The sequence below is a fragment of the Rhinolophus sinicus genome, chromosome 1 (assembly GCF_057876585.1).
Source record: "Rhinolophus sinicus isolate RSI-liver-muscle chromosome 1, RSI-T2T, whole genome shotgun sequence".
In the NCBI taxonomy this organism is placed as follows: domain Eukaryota; kingdom Metazoa; phylum Chordata; class Mammalia; order Chiroptera; family Rhinolophidae; genus Rhinolophus; species Rhinolophus sinicus.
The window spans coordinates 54,254,457-54,276,407 of NC_142501.1; the positions used below are offsets into that span (position 1 = coordinate 54,254,457).

General features: G+C 44.9%; 1 protein-coding gene across 1 annotated transcript in view; it reads left to right on the forward strand.

The window, feature by feature from the left end:
* The first annotated feature begins 6,890 nt into the window (after positions 1–6,890).
* ACVR1B (activin A receptor type 1B) overlaps positions 6,891–21,951 on the forward strand; it is a 33,785-nt gene continuing 18,724 nt past the window's right edge. The window contains exon 1 of the mRNA XM_074325661.2: positions 6,891–7,055. Coding sequence (XP_074181762.1) covers positions 6,965–7,055 — 91 coding nt within the window. The 5' untranslated portion in view covers positions 6,891–6,964. The remainder of the gene's footprint in view (positions 7,056–21,951) is intronic.

Here is a 21,951-nt window from a genome sequence, read left to right on the forward strand (position 1 = left end):
TGGGGTAGAACAAGGTCAGTGTGAGGGTTAAAGAAAAGAAAGAAGCCTTGCCTCTAAGATCATGAAATGGCTTCTGGAGCAGAAAGGGAGCGATAAATGCCTGGGGAGGGCTTTCTTCAAGAGCACCCATGCTCAGCACCATCCCAGAGGACCACTGGCACAGACTGCATGCTGCTGACCACCTCGGGTCCCTGACGCTGCCCGGGTGTCTCGGCATGTGGGCTTCTCAGGCCTGTAGCCGTCCTTCTCACCAGCCTCCCATCCTCAGCCACCAGGAGCGTCTCGTTCAAGGTCCCTCCATTGCCTACGCTGCCCTCCTTTGGTTTCCCTCGACTCCTTGGCCCATCTCTTCCCCCACCACCCCTATACCCCACTCTCAACCTTTTAAGCCTCCAAACATCCCCTCTTCTGCTCCCACCCTGGGTTGCTCACCACTTCCAGAAGAAACTGTACCATCAAAGAGGCCTCTGCTTTCTGTCCTGCGGCCCTGGCCTACTGCCACTCTGACAATCCCCTTCTGCTTCTCTGGGTTCCTAGACACCACACTCATGCTCCACCGTGGCTTTTACAAATTCTCACCACCCGCTTCAAGCACATCCACCATCACATGCCATCCTGTTTCCAGATCATATTGTGTTAAACAGGAGGCCATGACTGCTCCTTAACAGATCACCCAGGTGACCGGCCAGCTCATGCCTATAGACTTTGTTCACCTGATTTCTCCAGCCTCTGACAAGATCACTAATATTCTCCTCCAGGTCAAGGCTACTCCCCGTACCTCTTGGTCTGGATCCTGTGCCACTGTCCACCCGGGTTCTGGTGCTATCACTTATTCCTTCCTCTTCCTGTATTTTTGAGCAATTCTTGGCTCCCTTATAGCCATCTGAGTTGCAGTCTCTCCTTCTTACTAAAGCAACAAAACGAAGAAAACACTTCTATGATCTTGTGTCCTTCTGGAAATCCCCTTTTCTTTCTCTCTCTTGTCTAGTCTGGAAATCTGTATTTTTAAATTGGATTATTTAGCCTATTTATATGATTATAATCATGGATGTATTTGAATTTATTTTCACCATTTCATTTTGTGCTTTCTATTTATCTCACCCTAATATTATCCTTTTTCTTTCCTTTCTCATCCTATTTTCTTCCTTCTTTTGGATTATTTTTTATCTCATTCTCTTTCCTTCCCTCTCTTATCCTGGAAGTTATGTACTCTATTTCTCTTCTATTAGTGAATATCTGACAATTAGTAAAATACACATGAATTCATACATAAGTTACACATTTGTTTAGCCCTCGATTTTGTAAGACATTTTCTACGAACATACAATTCTAAGTTGACTGTTATTTTTTGACTTTGGATTTTTGACTATGTAGACTATATTTTTTGGAATTTTTGTCTGTGAGAAGTCTTTGTCGCCTGAGTTGAAGATGGGTTCCTCTGGAGACGATTTGTTCTTCCTTCCAGGTACTACCAGGGGGTACTACCAGCCCAGGACCGCTTGTATATAAATAGTGTATAGTTTTTCAGACCACCAAGGTAGGGTGAATTTGGAATGAGAATAAATCATGAAGGCCAGCTTGGGCTTATGAATCCTCAGGAAAGATATTCCCCCATTGTCACTCAGAGCCAAGGTTCAGGTCAGGAAATTTCCCTTGCAGTCTCCTTGAAGAGTGAATTATTCCTAGTTCATCCTTCGACTGAGTGTACTATTACCCCTTGTGGGTCACAGCTTCGTGTGAAAGGTCGTTTATTAGACAACCCACCTTGGGCAGACCTGGGTTTTGCATCCCGTCTCCTGCATCCTGCCTGCCATAGAAAACCAAAATTCAAGTTCACTAGGTATGTGAATATTCTTAAGGGGAAAGCCAGCTTTGTTGCTCTGCTTTCCTCTCTTTGTTCCTTAGTTTTGATTTGAGTATTCTGTGCTTTCTTGCTAGCTTACTGAGTATTTTGAGTTGTTTATTCAGCAGAAGGTTTGCTCAGGGAAACTGGTCTATCATTCTGAAGAAAATCTCCCCTTCCCATCATGGCCAGGTTCTTTTAAAGAACAGATGATGCTCGGTCTTTCTAAGCCTTCACCTCCCATTCACTTATAGCTCCCTGAAGTTAGGCCTCCACACCATTTTCCACTGAACCTGCTCAGGTAAACATCACCAATGGGCGTCAAGTTATTAAATCCTAGACACTCTTTGTTCTTCATCTTACTTGACACCTTCTCAACTTTAGATACTACTGATTTCTTGAAACCCTCTCCTGCCTTGATTTCTATGTTTCTATTCATTCCAGGTGCTCTTCCTACTTCTTTGGTCCTTCTCGGTCTCCTCTTTCCTGCGGTATTGCTGTACTTCCAGAATTTGCTCACTCCCCGGAGATGTTTGAATAGCTATTATATACTACTGACTTCCAAATCCATATTTCCAAGTCCCTACAGGAGACCTTCAAACTCAGCATGCCCAGTGGAGAGCTCATTGTCTTCCTCCCAAACCTGCTGTTGCTAACCTGCTGAATGGAGCCAAGCAGCCCGTCACCCAAGTCAGATTATCCTGGAATCATTTGGCGCCATCCCATTTCCTCTTCACTTCCAATCAATTTTGTAGTTTCTACCTCTTTAAAATCTCTTGACTCTATTTCTCTTTCCCATCTCCATTGCTGCTGCCTACGGTCTTGTCTGGGCTACTAGAATTGCCTCCTCTTTGGTTTCCTTACTGCCAGTCTTGCCTTCCTCCAACCACCTGCACTGAGTTCAAGTTCATTTGGTTCAGCAAAGTGGTCTTTCTAAAACACAAATATGATCAATTTACCCCCTTGCTTACATCCCTTCTAAGTATACTGGAGAAAAGTACACTTCTATGTGCAGTTCCATGTCTATTTCTCCAACACTACCTTTCAACTCTATCACCAGTTCCCTTCACTCTGCACTCCCTGGGGGTACTGCCTTGCTGCTCCTGGTTTCCCTAAATGCCAGGCAATTTCACCTCAGTATCTTGCTCAGACTGTTCCCTCTGCCAGCAACAATCTCTTGCCTTCCCTTGACCCAGACAAGCCTGTCTATCTAGGGGACATTCTTTGCTCTTCCAACAGTCAGCTGTAGCATGGCCTGTACGTGAGACCTTTCCTACCTCCTCGGCTTGTCCCTGTAGAGTTGAATCATCCATGTCTTAAGTGCCCCCATGGACCCTCTACAGGTGTACACTATAGCAACACATTGTTGCTTTTTTAAATGCTTGTCTCTAATAGATTGTAAGTTACACGAGGGCAAGGACCATGACTTACCTATGTTTATATGTTGTGCTGGGTATAGTGTAGGTGTTTAACAAGTGTTTGTAGAATGACCCTGCTGCTTGCTCACCAAGACAAACTGTGCTGGATCCCCTAGGAGGTGGGGTGTCTTGATGCACTGCAACCCAGATGGCAGCTGTACCACCAGGTGGTCTAGTCAGTGGAGCCTGGGGAGTAAGACTTTTTCCTGGAAAAGTGAGTCCTGGCAGCTCCGGGGAATCTCAGGACAAAGGGACAGAACAGGGCTGACTAGAAGTTCATAGACTGTGATGTGGGTCCAGCCCTAAAAAACACTTTGCTGAGGACTTCGGGGATGGTAAGAGAGCCGGGCTGCAGCAAGGAGCACAGGTAGATTGGACGCTTTGTCCCCATGCAGCTCGGGACCTAAAAGGCAAGGTAGATGCACCACTTAGGAAAGCTCTGACTTGAGCAGATGCCCCAAACTCTCAGGAATAAGATGTGAAGAACATAACAAACCTCCCCCCCCCCCCATCAAGTCTAATTTCCCACCTGCAGCTGGCTCCTGAAGACCAGTCTCTGAAAAAGCACGAGATGCTGCGATGTTGAAGAAGCACAGAACAGGCGGGCTGTGGCTTTAACACTTAATTATATGGGAGTCTGGGCAAGTCGCTTACCTTCCCTCCTAGGTCTCAGTTGCCTCGCCCATAACTGTGCACACCCTGACATGCCTCACCTACTTCATAGGATTGTAGCGAAGGTCAAATCACCATCATAAGAATAGCAATTCTTTTTATATCACTTCCTGTGTGTCAGAGACTATGCTAGGTGCTTTACATACAATATCTTTATCCATCCTCACAGCCTATGAGACAGAACTATTATGATGAGCTCCATTTTACACATGAGTGAATTCAGTTTTAGGGAGGTGAAATATCTTGCTAAAGCCAAATGCTAGCAAGTGGGCTGACGGAGGTGGCATTTGGTCTGTGGACCCAGCATTCTGGTTTCCTGGGCTGTATATTCAGGTATGTGGCTGACCTTGCAGTTTAGGAGGAAAGCTACCACAGGTGCCCTCTGGGATTCTTGGTCCTGCAGCCACAGAGGCAGCCATTAGCAAGGATTAGGGAAGAACAGTCCCTTCCCCATGGCCTTAGAGTCATGCTCCTGAGGGGTCGGCTTTCTCTTCCCAACCACAGGGTTTGGTGAATAGACTGTTGAATAGGGTCCCCCCAAAATGCATGTCCACCCAGAACATGTGAATGTGATCTCATTTGGAAATAGGATCTTTGCATATGTAGTCAAGCTATAATTACTTCAACTTGGGCGGCCGGTTAGCTCAGTTGGTTAGAGAGCAGTGCGCCTAACACCCAGGTCACCGGTTCGATTCCCACATGGGCCTGTGAGCTGCGCCCTCCACAACTAGATTGAATAAAAACAACGGCTTGACTTGGAGCTGATGGGTCCTGGAAAAACACACTGTTCCCCAATATTCCCCAATAAAAATTAAAAAAAAAATTACTTGAACTTGGGCCCTTATCCAAGGACTGGTGTCTTTATAAGAAGAGAGAAATTTGGACAGAGATACAGACACAGAGGGAAGACGACCATGTAAAGACGGAGGCACAGATTGAAGTTATGCTTCCACAAGCCAAGGAATACCAAGGATTCTGGGAACCACCAGAAACTAGAAGAGACACGGAAGGATTCTTCCCTAGAGCCTTTGGAGAGAACATGGGCCTGTTGACATCCTGGTTTCAGGTTTCTAGCCTCCAGCACTATGAGAGAATAAATTTCTGTTATTTTAAGCCACCCAATCTGTGGTGTTACAGCAGTCATAGGACACTAACACCGTCACCTAGCACTGGGCCCACCACAGCTGGGAGCCCTAAGGGTGGGTAGGGCAGAGTTTGGGAGATGAATTAAATGGACTAGACAGAGGAGGTGCCCATGTGGGGGGCGGTGAGGGAGAACAGTATAAAAATAAGGTGTTTACTCATCCACCTACACTGACCCACTTGTAGACAGTGCCTTGGCGTGACTTTGTACGTGTGTTGGGGGGAGAAAGAGTTGTGTTTGGGGAGTGTGTCTGCAGTCTTGTTTATTTTCTGGTGAGGATGGGTGTTCTTCAATTGGTGACAGCTTACAAGTTGAGAACTCCATTTGAGAAACTCCTCCTTCCACCCTTTTGTCATCATCATCTCCACCCCTAGATCCTAGACAATGAAACTAGGCTTAAAGAGGTTAAAAACTTGCCCAAGTTTTCACAGCCAGTTAGTAAGAAAAGGAGAATTCAGATCCAGAACTGTGGCTCCAAAAACCCTACCCTTTTCACCATCTCAAGCTAAAGTGAACTCTTTTTCAGAAAGATATGGTGATTCAGCTTACTTTTCATAAGCATTTTTTTCTAAATTTGAAAGTAACACTTGTTTATTTATAAAATATTTAGGAAATACTGAAATGTTTAAAGAAAAAGTGAAAAATTATTCTGGCAATAACTACTGATAATATTGGATAATTTCTTTCCGTTCTTTTTTGCATAAAGATACATACTATCAATAAAATTAGGCTAATATTGTAAACAGTTCTGTATTTTGCTTTTGCTTTTTAATTTTTATTACATTCATCAGGGTGACATTCGTTAGTAAAATTATATGGGTTTCAAGTGTACATTTCTATAATACATCATCTATATATTGCAGTGTGTTCACCACTGAGAGTCAGTTTTCCTACCATCACCATGTTTGACCCCGTTTTCCCTCTTCTACCACCCTCTTCCATTTTGCTTTTATGTTTCACATGCTCTCATTTATCATTATCATTCAACATTTTCTCATGTCATTAGTTTTTATAAAAATAATTTTTAATTACTAAATACTACTCCATCATATGAATGGGCCACAATTTGTCTTGTTATTGTCTACTTAAGTTTCTAGCTTTTTACAACGGTAAACATGCAACAGTTAACACTTTCAGTAAATATTTGTCCTCATGTCTATTATTTCTTGAAGACAGGGGATAATACCAGGTATGAATATTTTAGGGCATTTGATACATAATGCCAAGTTGTTTATCAAAAGGGTTCTACCTGCCAGCAGAATAGAAGTGCCTCATAAGCACCCTTACCGAGACTAAGTACTATCATTAAAAAGCCTTGCTATGTTCTGAAAAGGGGCATCCCATGATTGATCACAGGTTGCTGAGCGTCCAGAGGATTGCAGGGGGGAAAATCAGTTAGCAGACAGTTGCGAGGATCCCGGTGGGACGAGAAAGGGCTTGGGGCTAGGCAGTAGAGACGAAGGGAACGGAAAATTGCACTGGACTCGTAGAACATTCGATGCGGGGGAGGGGGTCGGTGCTGATAAGATAACCTGCGCTGGGTGGGGTGCAGAGGAGGGCCGAGGCTGCGTGTTCTGCTCCGCCTCCTCCGCGTCGCGCTCACACCCACCCGCGAAGGGGGTCGAGGGGCGCACCCCTCCCACCCCTTTAACAGGGACACTCCCCTTTAAGGCGGGCGCCCGCGCGCACCCGGCCCCGCCCTTCGGGGGCGCGCGCGGCGGCCGCAGCGCCGGCTCCGCCGGGAGCGCACGTGCAGGCGCCGGGCGGAGGAGCGGGAGGCGGGAGCGGGGCCGCGGGAGGAGGGGAGGCGCCGGGGGCGCGCGCGCGCGCGCTGGGCGCTGCTGGGCTGCGGCGGCGGCGGCGGCGGCGGCGGCGGCGGCGGTTACTATGGCGGAGTCGGCCGGAGCCTCCTCCTTCTTCCCCCTCGTCGTCCTGCTGCTCGCGGGCAGCGGCGGGTCCGGGCCCCGCGGGATCCAGGGTGAGTGCCGGGGCGGGGGGCGGGGGCTGGGATGGAGAGGGCCGGGCGAGAGCAAGGCCTCGCGCCGCGGCGCCTGGTCTACAGCGCGCCCCCTCCCCACGCGTACAATATGGCCGGGCGGGGGGCGCGGAGGAGTCGGGGTGACCCCCAGTGGCTTCTCCCGACCCCCCGAGGCTCGGCTGCCCAGCCGCGACCAAGCTCGCGCCGGACCCCTGGGGACCCGAGCCTTCTTCCAGACGGAGCTGGATTCGAGGAGCTCTCGAGGGTCGCGCTCCCAGCACCCTCATGTTCCATAGAAGGGAGTGCAGTCTTCCTTCCCCCAAATTTGGAGATCACGTTTCTGCCCCTCCACTTGTCCAGGGGCGGCGGTCTTCATTCCCTACCTCCAGATGCTCCTGGGGGACGCCTTTTCTCCCGCCAAGATTGTGGGGCAGGGGCGATGGGGTCTTAGCTTCTCCGAGGTACCCTAATGTTGAGAGTCCTTGGGCATCTCAAGTCAGAGTGGAAGGGGTCTCGAACCTTTCCTTCAGACCCTGCACTTGGGGCGTCTCTTCTCCCTCCTACCTCCCTCATGTTCTGGGGAAGAGAGTCACATTTCCCCTTCGCGCGGTCCCTTGAATTCAGTGGGGCAAACACCCCACCTCCAATACACATGCCCCGTGGAAGCTCTTTGGAGGAATAGGGACGAACAGGCCCCTCAGCCGTTCTGGAGCCTGCCTTTGGAATCCCTCTCACCCTAGGAAACCTCGTTCCAGAACGGGCAAGCAGCATCTAGGTGTATTTGCTTTCCGTCTTGCCTCCCCCACCCCACCCTAGGGGGCCCATTCAGTTACTCACTTCATGGATGCCTTTCAGGTGAAATTCTAGAACCCTCCTTCAACCCCCAAGATTATTTAAAGATCCCACCTCTGGACGGGCTCCCTGGCCCCTGGTCAGTACTTATTTACCTTCCCACACCATCCCTCTTCCCCACCCTTCTCCCCCCACCAACTCCTCCACCCTCACACAGCCTCATCTTACAACCCCCACAGCCGTCTCCCCATACCTCCACCCGCCAGCCCACTATGGAGGTGGTTACCTTTCTGTGGGACCCTCAACTGGGTGTTTTGAAGAGGCTTTGGGGGGCTGAGAAGAGCAGATGAAATCCTAAAATATTTAATTGAAGAGAGTCATCCCCAATGTGTTTTGGCATTAGGGTAGCAGATGAAGGTTATATTTGGCGGTTATATTGAAATGATTATTGACCCACAGATGGATCTGGGAGAGACTGTCAGGCTTGTATTCGCTCCGATGTACAAAGCCTGCTGCTTTGACTTCTCAGCAGCCCCTAGCCTTCCAGCAATGGGAGATGGAGTGTGTGTTCTGTGGCTCTCTTCGCCACTAAAAATAATGATTCTCAGGTGGGTTCAGGCTTCTTTAATAGACCAGACAATCAAGAAAAGACATTATCCCACTTTGGAGTCTCAAAAACAAGTTCATTATCTCCAGGTTTGGTATTTGTTCCCAGTGGGGTAGCCTGTGCAGTGGGGTCTTTGTTCACTGGCTAATGCTTCTGTTAAGCACCTCGTGTGTGTGCCTGGGTCTCGCTGCTCTGTGCATGGTAATATGCCATGGGTCTGATCAACACGGTGAAGGTGTATGAACACAGCCTGACGTTGGTTAAGATCGTGGTTTTTGTGAATAATGTTTGCTGGGCCTTATTGTGGGCCATGTTTTTGGAAAGGGTCATGTAATGTTATTTCTCTAGTGGGGTGGTAAATAAGGAGACTCAGCCTTCAGGTTGTCATTTCATCTGAGTATGAATAAATCTTTAAATTCCTTCCATAGGAATTTTTATCTTGTCTCTACTATATCCAAGATTGTTAACAGCCATTTCTCTGTTGATTTGGTGTAGTGTCTGTGGGGCTTTTCTTGTTGTGAGCCTAGTTAAGAATGTTTAATTGATAATCCAGCTGGTTCTGAATAGGGCAGAGTTCATTTTTTTGTAACCGTCCTAAAATGGATGTTTGTTGGGGTGAGGATGGGTGGTCATAATAGGGAATTAGTTTCTTTTTTTGGTAAATTGGAAATTAGGTTGTGTATCCAGCAAACATTCTCGAAGGCCTTTAAACTTCTTGGCCAGACACTACAGTTTTTTCCGGGACACATCTAGTTGCCAATAGTGCATGCTACAGAGACCACTGTTGCAAAAGGCTTAAAGTAAAACGTCAGTTCTGGGAAAATCGAGGCTGTGGGATAACAAGAAGCTGATTGCTTTCCTCCCCTGCATTTCCTCTGTCATGCTTCCCTAGGTGGGCTGGAGGAGTGGCAGAGACAGGCAGCCGATGCCTGGTACTTGGACATGACGTGAGGGTAGCAAGGGATAGGTGTTTCTATTAATTAGTGAATTAATTTTGACTTAGGAAAAGGCCAGTGATAAGGAGAATGAGTTCCAGGTTTTAAACAGCATCCATTTGATAGATATACTGTGCTTTTAGGCCTCGCTTTGGAATTTTCACGTTACTATTTAAAAATGTAAAATTGCGTTAGTTAGTAGCAGGAGAGCATGACATACATTTCTTAAGACAAAAGCAACAAGGGAGACATTTGAGGTGCTGATAGGAACATTTTGAATTTCTGTGAGCAGACTAAAAATCTCATTTCAGGCCAAGTCTTGTAATTTTGTTGAGTGGACATGGATTTGAAGTACAGTGAAAGTGAACTCTTATAGAGAAAAGGGGAATCTCTGATTAGTTTTATTAAAAGAGCTCCTGGGACAGATATGATTAAAACATAATAAGATGGTTAAAGGTTAGAGCCAGATGGAGGGAGGAGGCTGGTTTTCCGCCCCAGAACTTCACTCCCTTACAGGTTGTCCTTGAACAAGTCACTTAACCTTTCTGTGACTACCTCGGTTTTCCCTCTGTAAAGTAAGGAAACAGTCCGTGTCGCTCTGATTGGGACATTTGTGAGACTGACTTACTGATAGCCAGTTGGCTGGGAGGTATTTTTAGACATAGTTTCTGACTTCAGTGAACAAGCAATGCTGGGTTACTTTTTATCTTATGGGGCAGAATAACATACCCTCCGGATTAATGGAAGCACCACGTGTCACAGTGTGGTTAATTTCTTCTTATTTGTGCATTTCTGTAGACCGTGTCAGATTTCCTCAAGTTAATTTCTGTCTTTTGACAGGCTCTTGCATCGTAGACTGGGCAGCGTACCTGTGCTAATCAAAGGCAGTCGGGAGGGAGTGACCTGCTTTAGGCTTTATTGGTTTGGCAACGTTTTAATTCTTACGCAACTCTGGGTATGTTTATGGCACTATGTAAATGTTACATAAGAACATGGAGGCTGAGAGGTGGCCGGAATGGTGCCTGTGAACACAGGAAGGTTAGACTGAGGACTTCAGCTGAAAGGACCTTGGGAACCTGCAGTCAGTACAGGAAGAAGCAGCACTTCATTTTCCTCTAAAAACGTTTTTAGATGATTGTGTCTTTCAGGTGGACTGCTGTGTTATAAATAGGTTTATTCTCCACTGGTGAGCTAATTGTAACCTTGCTACCAAAATATGAATCAGAAAACGAGGAGACATGCTGCTGCTTTCAGCATGTCCTGTTGGAGCTGCTTGTTGCATTTTGGAACATGAGTTGAATTGCGTTGCAGTCTGTTCTCATAATAACTCAGGAGTACAGGGTGTTGAGGTGGAGTGGAATTCTCAGTTCATGGCGCTTCAGATCTTCTTTATTTTTGAAGGTTAAATTGGAATACTGAAGTGGCTCTTTTGTTTTAATTTTGAAGTCCTTATTGTTTACTGTTCAGTTTTTGCTCAGAGCAGCAGTGAACATTAATTCTGGAATCCCACCTCTTTGTCTTGAATTCTTGTTACTTGTCTGTTATAGGAGGGGTTGATATAAGGGGTTGATATCTTACTTTCTTCTCTGTATTTATACGCAGAAAATCCTGAGTCCTCTTTCTCATCAACCCCACTGCTGCTGGAGCCCATCGGTTCTGCCTGGGCTGGGATTGCTGAGACCTTTTAAGGAATCAGCTCTTCAGACCCGACAGCCCCCCGCTGTCTAACTTGCATTTCTCTCTCTGCAGGCATTGCCTCCTGGCCAGGTTCAAAAACCTGCTCTTGATTTTTGCTGGCCTCAGTTTCTCTCCCACACATATGGTTTCACCTGAGCTTTGGCTCCAGAGGCACCATCTCTGCCCAGGTCTGTTCTGTCTGCTGGCTTCTCCATCATGGATAAATGGAACACCGTGCGAAACTACTATTGCAGAGTGTATCTTTCTTTCCCTTACTCTGTAGAGTTGCCAGAGTTTAGCTGTGAAGTTTCCAACCCAGGTGATGTCCCTTGCTCTCTGGGTTCCAGAGACAGTGCCACTTCAGGCAGCTCTGGGGTTCTTTCTGGTTTTCTCTCTCCACTTAATTGTAATCTGCATTTATCTTGCTAAATATTTTGAGTTTAACATAAGGAAAGTAACTGCCTTTCCCTTTTAAAGTATCAATCACCCCTAATATTTACACAATAACGTATAAGAGAATTCTTTATTCATTTGGTTGGGTACATGCCTGGAGTGGTTCTTGGCATGGGGAAATAACAGAGCAAGATGGACAAAGATCCCTAAATCCCTCACTGTTAGGGAACTTACAAGTCCATTGGCTGAGACTGCAGACAAATAAGTACACACAGTTATCATTCATGAGTGTTGTGAAGAAAATAAACCAGGGTGATGTGCTGAGTGTGTCAGGAGCTGCCATATCACATCTGTCAACTTCATTGTTTCATCTGTAAAATGGGGCTAATACAGTCATCTTGTTGTTCGTGGCTGTTAAGTTCTGTAACGTCAGCTTGAACACTGCGAACACTGAATTAGTGAAGATTGAACCATTGCTCCTGGGAAAAATACATGGTTAGGGTCCTGTCAACCACTGGCCACGTTTTCATCAACCGCTCAGTGTGTAACCTTGTTTTACATGTATTTCTGTTTAGACACCTTGTGTAGTATATATTGTTGATTATTTAACATTGAACTCAAGGCCAATAACACAGTAATGAACGCCTGAATGAAGCTTGTCTAATCTACGGATTTTCTCTGTAAGGCACATACATCACTGTCTTCTTTAGCATTTCAGCACTACACTTGGGAGCCATCTTTTTTTTTTTTTTTTTTTTTAAGATTTTATTGGGGGAAGGGGAACAGGACTTTATTGGGGAACAGTGTGTACTTCCAGGACTTTTTTCCAAGTTAAGTTGTTGTTCTTTCAATCTTAGTTGTGGAGGGTGCCGTTCAGCTTCAAGTTGTTGTCCTTTCAGTCTTAGTTGTGGAGGGCGCAGCTCAGCTCCAGGTCCAGTTGCCGTTGCTAGTTGCAGGGGGCGCAGCCCACTGTCCCTTGTGCGGGAGTCAAACCGGCAACCTTGTGGTTGAGAGGACGCGCTCCAACCAACTGAGCCATCCAAGAGCACAGTGGCAGCTCAGCTCAAGGTGCCGTGTTCAATCTTAGTTGCAGGGGGCACTGCCCACCATCCCTTGCGGGACTCAAGGAGTTGAACCAGCAACCTTGTGGTTGAGAGCCCACTGGCCCATGTGGGAATCGAACCGGCAGCCTTCGGAGTTAGGAGCACGGAGCTCTAACCGCCTGAGCCACCAGGGCCAGCCCTGGGAGCCATCTTAAACAGTGATATCAGTACCACCAAAAACACAAAAAGGCAAAAAGTATGGCACTGACTAGACCATGAAACGGGCACACCTTTATAGCAGGAAGGCTGGAACAAGGCAGAGTGTGGCCTTGGACCTCCTCAGCTAGTGCATGGGCATTGGGTGACTCAAGTTGTTCACCGCTCTGTGCGTGTCGGCAAATGACCGTGAGAGCACTGAGAGTATTGATTTTGGAGTTACAAATACATTTTAGCAAGTGGGCAGATTCACAGATACGGAATCCATGAATAATGAGGATCAATCATATTTTGTTAAAGCCGTTCAAATAATTGTAGCAGAGAGAAAATTATATGAAATTCCAAGGACTCCTAAAGGTTTCACTGAAGCAGAATTTTATATATACAATTAGAAGTCCTATTTCCAGCCTGTAAACACACACACACACACACACACACACACACACACACACACACACACACACACACACACACACCCCCCCCCCCCGAGGTGATCTAAAGAGTCCTTTAACATTTATTGAGCGCCTACCATATGCTAGGCACTGTTGTAGGCGCTAGGGATACAACAATAAACAAAAGGAGACAGAAATGCCTTCCTTCATGAAGCTCACCTTCTGATAGGTGAGATAGGCAAAAAAGAAATCAAATATAAGGTGATTTTGCCAACCGTAGCCCACCCTCTATCCCCCTACCCGCAAGATTCCTGGCCTTTAGTATACACACCTCTTCCAGTTATTCAATTAAACATGAATCTAGGTACTACTGGGAAGGGATTTGTAGATGTAATTAAGGTCCCAAATCAGTTGACCCTCAGATAGGGAGACTGTCACTATAGACAGGACCTAATCAAGCCCTTTGAAAGCAGACAGTTTTCTCAACTAATTGCAGAAGAGGAAGGCAGAGAGACTCCCGCCAGCTTGGAAGAAAGTAAACATCCATGTGTGAACTGCCCATGGAGCCATGCGGGCAGGAACTATAGGGCGATTCTAGGAGCTGAGAGCGGTCCCTGGCTGTCAGCAAGGGGGGAAATGGGGACCTCAGGTTTTCATCCACAAGGCAGTGGGTTTGCCAACAACCAGTGAGTTTGAAAGAGGTCCCAGCCCTAGGTGAGAAAGCAACCCTGGCTGATACCCTCATGCTGTGCCTGCACTTCCAGCCTGCAGAAACTGAGATAGCAGATAGGTGCCGTTTTAAAACAAACGTATGTGGGGGACAGGGGGTAAGTCAGATGGTGATGTGAGGAGAAGGAAAGCAGGGTAGGCTGGAGGGTGCTTGAGACCTGGTACCTGGTCATCCCATTGATGGACCTTGCATGTGACAAGTCCTTCGACCATATGTGGCTTCCATCTACTGCTTATTACCTTTTCTTAGATATTTGTGAGTATTTGGAACAGAGAGGAGATTTGGGGTGCTTTGGACATAGTTTTTTTAAATGATTGTGATGTTTGAGTTGAGGAATCTGAGTTGAAGCATATTTTGTTTTTAGTAATTGCCTCAATTTAGCCTTGTGCCAAATCTTCGTTTATCATCTTGGTATACGTTCTACACTTAGAGTAGGTAAGATTGAATCAAATTCAGTGTTCATTTCTAATATCTAGGACAAAGCTGGATGTTGAGAGGGATACTAAGAGTCTGTCCTTGCCCTTTCGAAGTTTATACACAAATCGACTTTTCTTCTGCCTGTTGGAACCACAAAACTGTAAAGAGTTCATACCCTTCTCGTTGACTGGGATGACAGTAGTAATAAAAGCTTCTGATTGACCAAATGTTTCCTGTGTACTCAAGCATCATGCTAAGCACTGAGTTACATCGTTTCCTCTATAAAGCTATTCTCTGAGGCACTCATCCCCATTTCACAGGTGGAAAAACAGAGGCATGCAGAGGTTCAGCAGTAGGCCTGAGATCTACCTGACTCCAAGCATGTGCTCTAAATACTATACTATATACTCTGATGCCTATTTAAGTAATTTTCTAACCAGTCTCTGCCTCCAGTCTCCCACTGTTCCTCCATCCTACTGTTGGATTTAACTTGGGAAAATCCACCTCTGCGCCTGATTCCACTGCTTGTATGTGGCCTCCAGGACCAACCCCAGAGCCCGTAGCCAGTCAGTTTAATCTGGCCTAGTCTCCCTTACTGCCCTGTCTCTCCCTGGAACCTGGTATTGTTGCATCTGCCCATTCACTGAGGACCTAACATGCCTTGTGCTTTTCTTGGCCTTGGCCTTCTCTTCTTAGCCAAATCCAGCGTCCTCCAGTGTGGGACCTTCTTTGCCCTCCTGTCTTCCCCCAGTCAATGATTCCATCCTCTCCGCTTTGCTCTTTGGGCTTTATTTGTAGTATAGAGATTCACACTAGTTTATAGTCGTCTGCTCCTACCATTCTCCCACCCTCGAGTCCCTAAAAATGGATGCTAGGCACTGGCTTATTTTTCTTTGTATGGCTGTGTCCTGTCACACAGCCTTGCATATTTTAAGTACTTAATATATTTGTTTAATTGAATTCCTTCATTTCTGTCCTCTCAGCAAAATCCTAGGTAAATAATTCCAATTCAGTCCTGCTATAATTTTATTCTCTCCTGTATATACAGATTTTATGCCTGTCACTCAAAAATACTGCGAACATTTGTGCGTTACTTGGAACATCATAATCTCTCTTCCTACCTCACCTCTTTCATCTCTGTTTCTTCTACCACCTCCCCATTTCATTCCAGCCAAATGAACTTGATCTCAGTCTCATTAGTTTTATGCTCAGCCCCAGCTGAATTTTTTTTTCCCTCTTTCATTGTCCCAGTTGCCAGAAACAACCGTTCTTATCCCTTTTCTCACTCAAAAGTGATGTACACTGTCTCGTCTCCTCTGATCCATAGTGTAGTAAATAGGTCAGGAAGCAGATACAAAATACCACTGATAAATACCCTCCCCGGCCCTAAAAACTCACAAATATGTCTGTTTAAATACAACAAACAAAGAAAACAATGCTTTTGCATGTTCGTGATAAACTAAGTAAAGGAGAAATACCAAATTCCCAGTAGATAGTCTAAGTATGGCGCTGAGTCTATATATGCTCATTGGACACGCTCTGTCATCATGATGCCACTCATTCCAGTTTTACCTTGACATTCTCCTGGGCAGCAGGTGGGCCCTTGCTCCATGTTCAGGTATTTACAGTCAGCCATAAATTACGTTGCAATGACAGGTCTCCTTAGCATAAACATCAAACGTCTCTTTTGAGTGAGAACAAAGCTTTCATTCTCTAGACCTGAGGCTTAGGGGTGAACTTGTTTAAACAGCTCTCTAGGGTTGGGTTTGTCTCCAAGTAGAATGTCAGAAAGGCAGTTTGTAGAATAGATATAGTGTGAAGCTGGCTTTTCAGACACCTTTCTCTTATGCAAAAACCCCATTCTGAGACCTTTTCCCAGATTGGAATTAAATACCAAGCTTATCAAGTGTCTTATTGTTAAATCTGTGGGTTTTTTCCCTCCTCATACAAATAGCTTCCTTTATTAAGTCAGTTATATTTTGTTCGTAAGTGTTTTTTACTAGTACAGTTTTTTGGGGTTTTTTTTTTTAGGTACCACCAGCTACCCATGTAAAATTTGACTTTATTGTGGCTCTTGGGTACTTGAGAGTTTTTGTTTGGTTTTGTTCTAATGTATTTTTACAATCTAATTTTGATGATTGAGAAAGGTGAAGGTGTAACTTGAGTCTTTTTTACCAATAGCATCTGATAGCTTTACTTTAAAGCTACAAGATGTCTCTGCTTAGTTTAGTTAGCACTTTGGTTGCTGGTACAGTGTCAGTTACCCCCTATCCCACCCCCACGAGGACCAAGCATTACCTCTGTTTTATGACAGTTCAGTGCCAGACATCTCCACTTTTTAACCTGATTCAGGATTTTCATAAACATACTTGCAGTTGTCTAGATTAATAATTACTGAACAACTTTTTTCTTTGTTTTTAAAGCAGTGGAATACTTTTTAAAATGAAAATGTAGAAACGTATGTAAAGTAGATGAAAGCTGACCCCCTCTGGCAGAGCCCCCTTCCCTTTCCAGTTCCTAGGCTGAGACTTATGGAATGAGAATCATGATATACAGTGCAGTTTGCTAGCACTTGGGCTGCTGGTACAGTGTCAGTTACCAGTTGCTGTCCCTCTCACTTTGCCAGTGAGAAAATGGTGAAGAAAAGGGGGACACTGGTTCCCTCTTCGTGGAGTTCAGAGGTTCCTGGGACATCTTGGGGAGCCCAGAGGTGGAGGGAGAACACAGTCTGAAGAACACCGTACTTAGTTCTTTTTCCTATGCATGTGTTAGGTTTTTGTTTTATAATTGAGATTATATTGTTTTACAAAGATTTGTGGTATTTTTAAAATTGAGATTAAAACATATAATATTTTTCGCCATTTGAAAGTGTACATACAATTCAGTGGCATTAAGTCCCTTCATAATGTTATGCAAACCATCAGCCCTGTCTAATTCCGGAACGTTTTCTTTACCCCAGAGGAAACTCAGAAACGCAGTTCGGTAGTTACTCCCCATCCTCCTTCGCACCCAGCCCCTGACAACCACTAATTTGCTTTCTGGATATTTAATGTAAATGGAATCATACAATATGTGGCTTCTTTCCTTTAACATAGTGTTTTCCGAGTTTATCCATATTGTAGTATATGTATATCGGTAGTTGATTCATTCTTATGGCTGAATAATACTCAATCATGTGAATATAGCACATTTTGTTTATCCATTCATTATTTGATGGACATTTGAGTTTCCACTTTTTGACTTTTGTGAATAGTGCAGTTACGAGCTTTAGTGTACAAGTTTTTGTTTTCAAGAGTTGTTTTCAATCTTTTGGATATATACCCATAAGCAAAATTGCTGGGTTATGTGGTGATTCAGTGTTGAACTTTATCCAGGAACCATCGAACTGTTTTGCGCAGTAATCCTACTGGCAAAGTGTGAGGGTTCCAGTTTCTCTGAGTCTTCACCAACACTTGTTATTTTTCTTTTTCATTTTCTTGTGGCCTACCTAGTGGGTATGAAGTGCTATCTCATGTGGGTTTTATTTGCATTTAAATTGAAATTCATTTGCATTTGAGTTGATGTTGAATACCTTTTCATATGCTTGGCCATTTGTGTATTCGGAGAAATGTCTATTCAGATTCTTTGCCCATTTTTAAGTTATTTTTTGTTGTTGAGTTGTAAGAGTTCTTTATATAGTCTATGTCTGAGACCATTATTAGATACATGATTTGCAAATATTTCTCTCATTTTGTAGGTTGTCTTTTCACTTTCTTGATACTGTCCTTTGGTGCACAAAAGTTTTTAATTTTGATGAAAGCCAACTTATGTATTTTTGTTGCTGTGCTCTTGGTGTGATATCTAAGAGACCATTGCCAAATCCAAGATCATGAAGATTTACACGTTTTCTAAAGTTTTACAATATAAGTTTCAGCTCTTCTATTTAGGTCTTTGATCCATTGTGAGTTAATTTTTGTATATGGGGGAACGTAAGGGTTGGATGTCATTCTTTTGCACGTGGATGTCTCGTTGTCCAGCATTATTTACTGAAGACTGGTCTTTCCCCTGAAGGTTCTAGACATCCTTGTCAAAAATCAATTGACCATAGATGTATAGGTGTGTTTCTGGACTCTCAGTTTCGTTCCATTGCCTTATATGCCTATACTTACGCCAGTAGTGAGTTTTGAAATCAGGAAGTGTGAGCCCTCCAACTTTGTTCTTTTGTTTTTGTTTTGTTTTTTAAGATCGTTTTGGCTATTCAGAATCACAGAGTTATGTAGAGTTGTGGTTTCTGTTCTATCCTAAGGAAGCTTTAGGGGGGTTGGATAAGATCCAGGGAAGAATAATTAAAATAATCATGGGTTGTAACTAGCTATTCTTATCAGTCCGGCCTGTCTGATGGATGCTGTTATCTGGGAGGCTGAGGGCTGAGAGGCAGTTTATGGTCAACTTGTAAAGTCATGCAGAGTAAGGGCAGCACAGGCTTATTTGGGCACCAAATCTTAGCTGCTCTGGAATCGGAAGGCTGCCTGGTGAAGTTTGGAAGTGTCAAGTTTAGTGTACAGGACACACAAGGACTAAATTGATGAAACTTATCCCCCAGGAGCACTTCATATAAGTGAAATATCATAAATACTGTCTCTTGAAAACATTTTAGAACATGCGTGGACCTTTCCCCCAGGACACACGTGCGTGTTGTGCAGTGTGCCTCTTACCTTTGGAGTCGGAGCCACCAGCCTGCACTCCCCGCACCCCGTGCCCTGGTGCTGTGCTCTCAGGCCTGTGGGGCTGTGGTGTGAGTCTAGCCTATGCGGTGGTTCCTAGGAATTCTCGCTGAGCCGTGGCCTGGCCGAATGCCCTCCCAGTGTCTGCCAGTGGGTCAGAGAGGGGACCTGACCAGCGCCCTGCCTGCCCTGAGGGTGTCTTGCTGAGCCCTGGCTGTCGTAGTGCCTCCATGGCATGCAGCTCGACCGAGTCTGCCCAAGCTGGGACTTGTCAGCCTTCCTCAAAACACAGCCTCTTTCAGGAATCAAATTTGCATTTACTTCCCACCACAGACCACCTTCTAATCATACTTTGGAATCGTGTTCAAATCCTGCCAAAGTGGTTTTGTTTTTAGTACAGGTTTGAATAGTTTGTTAATAACAAAATGCTGTGTCAGTGGGAATTGCATTCTGACCACTTTCTAACTTGCTGGTGTGTAAAGTGATTGTGTTACCCCTCTGATGGGTTTTCTTGTGTTATTGCTGCCACCTACGTAACTCTTAGGTGTGTGTTGTTTATATGCACGTGTGTAGACAGATTTAATTTGATGATGAGTCACTGTGAAACATTATAAAGGGCTGTTATTATTAGTCCAGATTTAGCTTTTCAGAGACATTGAAATTGAGGTTTGTGATTTAGTGTACTAGTAAATTTATGGTAAATTCAGATGGTTTTATAATTTTATTATCACTTATTTTGATAATATGAAAAATGTATATTAACAGAATATTCGCCATTTGTCTGTCTTTAAAATTCAGAAAAAAGTGTATAAAATTCAAAGCAGAACATCCCAGTGTTGAATCAATGATGCAAACTGTGAATTTAGAAAGACACTAGATTCAGATTTCAGCTGGAGGGTTTTAGAGGTCATCTAGTTTAGTCCCTTCTTTCTAGTTAATCATGAGGAAAATGAGGTTCAGGGAGGTTAAGTGACTTGCCCAAAGCCACACAGGTCGTTACTGGCAGAGCTGAGACTCAAACAGCCGTTTCTTGCTATGGTCTTGCTGTAACTTGCCACTTCCTAATAAGTGCTTCCAGGGACACATGTTAACGTATGTGTGTTTGAATTTTATATCGAGAGGAGAGATGAAAATTGATTGAACATCTATTTGCTAAACACTTTTTTTTAATCTCATGTAATTCTTACATAGTCCTGTGATGTAATTATTAACCGTCCCACTTTACAGATTAGGAAACCAGGGTGCGGCTGGAAGGTTCCTAACTTGCTCAAGGTCGTGTGATTAATATTAGAGCTGGTATTTGAGCCTTCGGTCTTTCTGACCTGTTCCTGCCATGATACCCTGCTGTGGCTCCAGTGATAGTAACGGAAACCTCTTCAGGGGTGTGCGCAGTGGTGATGGTTATCTTCAAAATAGGTCTTTTTCAGACTCTCACTCATTGTACAATATATAGACGTACACAGATGGGTGCAGAGTCTTTCTCAGAGTACCCGCAGCACTTAGTGCATGTTTGGCTCATCTTTATCCCATTCTGTAAGATAAATGGTATTTTCTGGTTGGGCGGCCGAGGCCCAGAGAGATTCAGGGACTTGCTCAATTCCTTATCACAAACCCACATGGCCCTGCTCCCAGTTCCGTTCTTAGTCCCGTCTAGCATAGATTTCACCACTTTTGTTCTTTCCTGTCTTACACCAAGATTGTTTAAGTACTTCCCAAAAATAATGAGCCACGTGTGGATGTGTTCATTCTCCAGAATGAATCACTGTGAAAGGGGCCATGAACCAATGAAAGGAGACTAAGTATCTGGAATCCGAGACTCCTGGCTCTCCTGCCTGCTAATTGACGGACTCTGAAGTGAGCTTTTTTCCCAAAGGCGGCTGTGGGTCTGGCCTGTGTGTCCCACTGTGCTCAGAATAGCCCTCTTGGAGTTGTTGGCTTTCCCTTCTCGCTTCCCAAAATAGACCCAATGCTGTTCTCTTTGCTGGACGTCCTGGCGCATGTATTGAGAGGTGTGTGCTCCATGGGGAACCCTTTTGTGCCTGAGTGTCCCCGCTGACACAAAGGGGTGTGGGCATTAGCTTTCCTGGATTAACAGTCAGGACTCCAGCCTGAGGAAAAGAGGTTTGGATTGCGTAACTGGAAGGTCACAGAAGTTAATGTAAGTTAGCGAGAGGAATAAAAGAGGGAGCAAGTAAATGAGGAGTTTCCTTAGTCGCCCTCGTGTCTAAAAGGGTTGGAATTTAAATTTAGGGAGGAATTTACTTTTAAAATTCCTTTTATGGTTTGGATTCTAGTCTAAAGGGTACCTGCTCTAAACTTCTGCCTTTAAAATGTAACACTACCCAAAACCTTCTGCAGGTAGCTGCATGTTTTGGAATTTCTCCCAGAAGAAAAGGATCTGATCAAATACTGTGAAAAAAATACCACAAGCCATATACTGAAGACGTACACTGCCGTTTACCTGTCAGCGCTGTCTCTCTGTTTCCTTGGGTGGGAATGTCAAGGGATTGTGTCATTTATAGAAAGCCTAAGGAAGGAGGGGTTGGACACTGAGATATTTCAAATCTGTCTTTGGATTTGAAAGGCCAAGAGATGCCTTCCAGTGTATTGGAGGAAGAGACAAAGATAAAGGTAGACTGTTTACAGCGTAGGGGGTGTGCATTGCCACAGGCTAGTTTTTCGCGGGACTGGTCATACATGTCTCTTCTTTAGGGGCTTCAGTTTGCATGTAGTCCCACTTGGTATGCAGGTGGCATTCATTTAGTGTCCAGTCTGAGACCTGGGAGGGCCCTACACCCTCCATCCCCTGACGGACAAGTGCTTCGTTCAGGGCTGAGTCCCAACCGAAGTATTCTGGAGGCTACAGGCCCCACTCCTGCCCCTCCCAAGGGTCAGGGCTAGGTTAGGCTCGTGGGAGACAGCGTTGGGGAGAACCAACTGCTGCTGTCTGTGCTATTCTTGTTAGACACATAAATAAAGGATTTCAGACTC